Consider the following 6,000-nt stretch of genomic DNA (forward strand, 5'->3'; position numbering starts at 1 on the left):
TAACTCATGTTACAGATGTAAGAGTTACTACTCATGTCATATTATAAAGTAAGCCTATCTTGAGCCCTTCAAGAGACAACCATTAAGAAATTAAAAGTTAAGAAAAAATTCCCCAAGTAGTATTATTACATGGGAAACATTTTTATATGAATATATACAGAATGCTTTAGACTAGATTAATATTTAAAAATCATATACTACACTGTTCCTTTAAGAAAGCAAGAGTATACGTGAGATGAGAAATAAGTTCTAATATTGTGATGTTTAAGAGATTGTTTTAAAATATCTCATAAACTGAAGCATACTACTACTGCACTGAGACTGTTACATTTCTCATACTAACCCTACAATTTCATCCATTACAATTTTTCTTTAAAAAGAAGTTTTGGAGTTTTGTTTTTAACCTTTGGAGCAGAAAAAGTTAAAACTGATGTGGTTAACAATATGCTTTCTTTAAAGCATAAACACAGACTAAACCTGTAGGCTAATCCCAAGACAAGTCTTAAAATTAAAACCTTTATTATGAAAAAGAGATGCTAAAAAAACTCAGCATGAAATGCACCTAACCCCTGCCTTAAGAAAATCAACAAAAACAGCTGTATCAAGTTTCCCACTTTTGCACATAGACCTGAGATTTAAAATATTTACTGTATATATGTTTTGTACATGTATGTGTGTGTATTCTAAACTGATTTGGAGGCAAGACATCAAGACAGATTGTTTTCCCTAAGTTAAAAAAAAAATTGTTTCTAAAGTATTGCTTTTTTATATTACCCTATTTGTGAACTAAAAGACACTATGCCTGAAGTAAACGGTACCACCACCTGCCAGCCAAACTGCCTGAAATTCATCAGCTGTAGAGATTAAAAGCATCCTTTAGTTGTTTTTATGTAAAACAAAAGTAATACAAAAGGTATATAATTTCAATGTGGCACATATAACACAATCACCCACAATCACCTAACGTTCCTCTCAGTGATTTCAAAACCACTACACAGTTTTAATTGCCATTAGACATCTTATAAAGTGCACATAATAGTGTTTTCCTTATCTAAACACACAACAATCAAGGGTACAGTTTGAATTTTAAAAGTTTTTCATTTTATGAAATGATGCACCATAACATTCCCTTAAATAATCAGCTTCTCTATAACCACTGTTTACAAAGCACTGAGCTTTCCTGCTCATAAAAGTGTAGTTTTCTTACACTTTTTTTCAAGAACTCATCTAGTATATAAAAGGAGACACACACATACACTTCCTTGAGAATAAATGTTTTCAGTACTTGTGACCCCAGAAGAACTTCACATGTTTTGAATTCTTGTTTGGTTAAAAAAAGTTTTTAAACATCTACTAGAATACAAGAGCTTGCCTTTACATTCATGGCTCTCTTGATGATAAAATAAAGATCAATGTAACTCTAAGCTCTAGACTAATGAACTGCAGGGAATAGAAACAAGCAATTTGGCAAGAGCTGGGTAAAGCTATGTTTAAAGACTACCAATAAAATATACCAGCACTACCCTTCCCTCACTCCCAACTCTTTAAGGTTTCAATTAAGATGGGGCCTAGTTTTACTCTTTCAAGGGGGACAGAAAGAGAAAGCACAGAGCTCCTGCTGAGAAGTATCTTCATGAGAAGCAGCTCCAAAAATACTGCCAGGAACCATTTCTTTCCCTCCAGCTGACATAGGTTCCTCTCTTTAAATACAGGTATATCCCCTGCTCCTGATCAACACCATACTTAAAGAAAGGAAGTCTCATCAAGGTACCATCCAAGGATGGCATCAAATAAATTTAAAAAGTATCAAATGAATTAAAAAAATTCAACACCAGGGTCAGCTATAATGTTCTTGATGAGAAGTGGGAGCCCCAACTAAAATTCATCTTCATCTTTCAGTCTCTCCTATCAGTTGCCTCATGAACTGGATTAGAAGGGATAGCTGTTTAACAAGGATATCCACTGTTTCAAAATAAACTTAAATGCCCCCAATTAGTGAGAAAGACTCCCACACAACACAGAAGATGAAGTTTCCGCAAGCCTTCAAAGTCCTCAGAACCAACAGGAAAGAAGTAAAAGCTGATTCTAATTTGAGCAGTGATCCCACCATTCCTACAGGCTGAGGAGCCCACAGTTCAGAGACATCTCAGTCCCACCACATCCCCCAAGACACTCAGTTTTTTGGCCAAGTATATGATCACCTCTTCGTGAACATAAAGGACAAGTCTTTCAGTCCAATATGATTAGGGAATAAATCCAGGCATAAGGCTTAAAAAAAAAAAGGCAGTGAAAAGTTGATCCCTCTTTAAAAGGAGCCCAAGAATGAAACAACTTCACAATGTAAGGAATTATAAGACATCAAAGGTTAGATAATGGACAACAGGTGCCTTTGGGGAGGAAAGAGTAACACTCAGTTGCCTCCTATTTTAGGATTTCCACTCTCAAAGTACTTGTGTGTGTGTTTCCCAAAGAAAGTGTGTGTTTTTCCCCCAAAGAAAGTCAAGGCCAAAATTATGGTTTTTACTATTTAATACCTATAATGGGTCCATTGCTTTTAACCTACTTTTTTATTTTAGATTTTAAAAAACCCATTTAATCTCAGTGTGTCTGAATAAAGTATGGCCTATGGCCAGATTATGCACTGATCCATGAACATTAACCAACTAGGAATTTATTATCAAGAAATGCAAAGAAAGGCATCTGAATACAAGCTACCTCCACATAAAATACTCAATATACAAATCCAGCAGCAGGTATCACATTAACTGCAGTATCAACCAAAGCAGAAACTGCTTCTCTCACCATCATGACAAGTGAGCTCAATCTTTACAGTAACCAGATTCCAATGGCCTCAAAGAATAGTAATTCCAGACAGAGATTATAGGGGACTGAGTACCAGCCTTGAGTTCTGATTCCCTTGGCCAGTTACAAAATTTACTACCTTTATCTGGGTAAAAGGGAACACTGAAAGGATACTTCAGCCTACTTCCCTTTCTCCATTCCACAAAGACAACATATTCCAAAAATGGAGAATCCTTTCTTTCCCTGTCAGAGGCCCCCTTTCCTATGGATTAACTGGGCAGGGTTACTTCTCCCCAGCGTGCGTGCAGAGCCAGCAAGCATAGTTCTGCTTTCACTCCTCTTTTAAAGAGGGTCCCCACGCTTGCCTGGTGGCACAGTGGTTAAGAATCCGCCTGCCAATGCAGGGGACACGGGTTCGAGCCCTGGTCCAGGAAGATTCCACATGCTGCGGAGCAACTAAGCCCATGTGCCACAACTACTGAGCCTGCGCTCTAGGGCCCGCGAGCCACAACTGCTGAGCCCGCGAGCCACCACTACTGAAGCCCGCGTGCCTAGAGCCCGTGCTCTGCAACAAGAGAAGCCACCGCAATGAGACGCCCATGCACCGCAAAGAAGAGTAGCCCCCGCTCGCTGCAACTAGAGAAAGCCCGCACGCAGCAACGAAGACCCAACACAGCCATAAATAAATAAATAAATAAATAAACCCCACTTATGTTAAAAAATATATATAAATAAAAATAAGGAGGGTCCCCCAACACAGATGCACCTCTTCCTTTCCTGTATTACGCAAATGATGCTTCAGGGCTTCTGGTTCTCTCCACCACTGCAAAATGTTCAGAGAAGTGGAGGAAGTGAAGGGAAGTTGTCAGTTACTCTGAGAAATACTTAAAAGAAGACTCCAAATTTAAAGTGAATACTTGGTGGGGCGGGAGGGAGTGCCCCCCTCCTGAAGAGGGAATGGGGGGTCCCTTCCCTAAAAGGGAGCCTCTGCGTGGGTAAGGGGAGTCCCCAACCTGAAAGGGAGCTCGGTATGTGGGAAGGGGGAGGAATGCTGTACCCAGAAGAGGGGTCAGGGTTTGAGAATGAGGTGTCCTAACTCTGAAGGTGGGGGGAGCCGGGAGTGTATGGGGAGGGCTGTACCAGCTTTGGGGGGCCGCGCTGAGAGAAGGGGTTCCCACTATGGTGAAGAAGGGCCCCGCACTGAAGAGGACGCTGGGAGCAAAGGAGGGTCTTGCTGAGGAGGGCTGGCATGGGGGAGGGGTTCTGAGTACACCGGAGCCCGGAGAGGGGCAGCAGGCTCGAGGAGAACATGTGCAGTGGAAGTGCCGCCATCCCGAGGGGCAGGGTGGAGAACAGGCCCGGGCTGCGTGTGGAGGGAACAAGGTTCCCACCCTGCGCAGGAGAGGGAGGACTCCCGGCCGTACTCACCGAGGCTGCCGGCGAAACCGTCCATCTTGCGGGGAAAGCGCCGGGCTCCAGGCTCAGCGGGGCGGGCACTTCATTCAGCGGACCGACTAGGGTCGCCGACGCTGAGCCTGACCCGCTAGCTTTCTCGGGCGCCCGGCTCGGCTCCCACCTTCCGCCTCCGTCGTCCGTCCACCACGGGGCAGTCAGCCGCGGACGCCCGGACCACTTCCCCGTCAGGTTGAGAGCCGCGCCGCGCCGCTCCGCCGCCTGCCCGGCCTCCCTCCCAGACAGCAGCCGCGAGCGCCCCGCCGCGCCCCGCCCCCGCGCCCGCGCGCAGCGGTAGCTCCACCCCCGCGTACGCCGTCACGCTTCCGACTCCGCCTCCCACGTGACGACCCGGAGGCGGGGTCTTGCCGACCCTTCCCTCTCACCTTGCCTCGGCCTCGGGTTCCGCCCCCCGCGCTCGGGAGGGGCGGCTACGCTTGCGCGGTGGGCCTGCTGAGGGCCTGGGACTTGGGGCTTGAAACTGCTTCGGAATGGGTGGGGATGAGGGGAGATCTCTGGCCTGGGATCCTCAGGAGCTTCTAGGGATTCCTTTTCCTCGCAGCCCCTGGGGAGTCCGCGGAGACCCATCGGAGCTTACGTCTGGAGCCCCTCTGACAGGAGATGGTCACCCCGTGTGTCCTAGAACACTAAAGAGGCAACCAAGTGCGGGGAGGTGTCCAAATTTCCCGGGTTCTCCCTTTGTCCCAGTAGGATGAGGGACAAATGAGGGCGAGTCTTCGTGACTAGCTCAAGGCCACCATGCCACAACCCAAGGCACACAGCAGAGCCCAAGACATACCAGAAGCAAGGAATGTTAGTACTGGACAGGACCCAAGAGTTCATCTTGCCTCCCCTTCAGGGAGGACACTGAGCCTTAGAAAAGACATGAACTGCGCAAGCTCATGGAGCCTGGTAGAAGCAGAGTTAGAACCTAGGCTTCCTAATCCCCCTGGTGTTTTTTCCACCAGGGATGCAAAGCCACCCCTTATCGGGGATATCATAGGATTGCCTACTAGTGAACTATAACAAAGGGTTGAAATGAAGTAAGCCTGAATTCCAGGCCCAACCTCACGTGACTCAGTAGGTGACTGTCAAGTCACTAAACTTATTTGGACCTCACTTTATTCATTTGCAAAAAGGAGGACTGGACTTGTAACCAAAACCTCTTAAGTATACACAGCCTTCTTCTTCCTCCTCCCTCCCCAACCCACATTCTCCATCCTTCTAAAGACCTTCCAGTGATTTCCCAAGTCCCTCTTGGGACTAGGTTTTGTGGATTAGAGTACTAGTTACAGAGGAGAAATGTAAGGTGCCCAGGAACTAAATTGATCTATACAATAATAAAGAGCTGAGTTAGAAGAGAATAAGAGTCATTGTAGACAGAGTTCCAGGAGAGAGGGAGGTACTAAAGGGAGATGAGAAAAATGAAGTAGCAACTGTTGGAGGAATTAGATGGTTGAAAGGATTTTTAAACATTTTTTTGTTGTCTTACAGCATACTTCTTCCCTTTGGTGCCTCTTTAAAAATCTTCCCCCAAAAATCTAAATTACTTTAAATTTCTTTTTTGTATATCAGACCTGTGTGTCTTCTGAATACCATACTATGTGGAGAATGGCCATAAGGCAGCCAAGATAAATTCAGACTACAGACACAATGGTGTCTAAAGTTTCCTGTTTCTTCAAAATTAAGTTATTTACCCAGTGTTTCCTTTGCTATGGGCATTTTCATATCCGTATGATTCTACCA

At 45.0% G+C, this 6,000-nt stretch overlaps 1 protein-coding gene across 1 annotated transcript in view; it reads right to left on the bottom strand.

The window, feature by feature from the left end:
- The window catches only part of EML4 (EMAP like 4), a gene marked incomplete at its 3' end in the record, with an annotated part of 162,809 nt that extends 158,347 nt beyond the window's left edge, over positions 1–4,462 (bottom strand). Inside the window, exon 1 of the mRNA XM_079720477.1 lies at positions 4,231–4,462. Within this exon, the coding sequence (XP_079576603.1) occupies positions 4,231–4,255 (25 nt within the window). The 5' untranslated portion in view covers positions 4,256–4,462. The remainder of the gene's footprint in view (positions 1–4,230) is intronic.
- Positions 4,463–6,000: the final 1,538 nt, after the last annotated feature.

This window comes from Hyperoodon ampullatus (genome assembly GCF_949752795.1).
Source record: "Hyperoodon ampullatus genome assembly, chromosome: 15".
Classification (NCBI taxonomy): Eukaryota; Metazoa; Chordata; class Mammalia; order Artiodactyla; family Ziphiidae; genus Hyperoodon; species Hyperoodon ampullatus.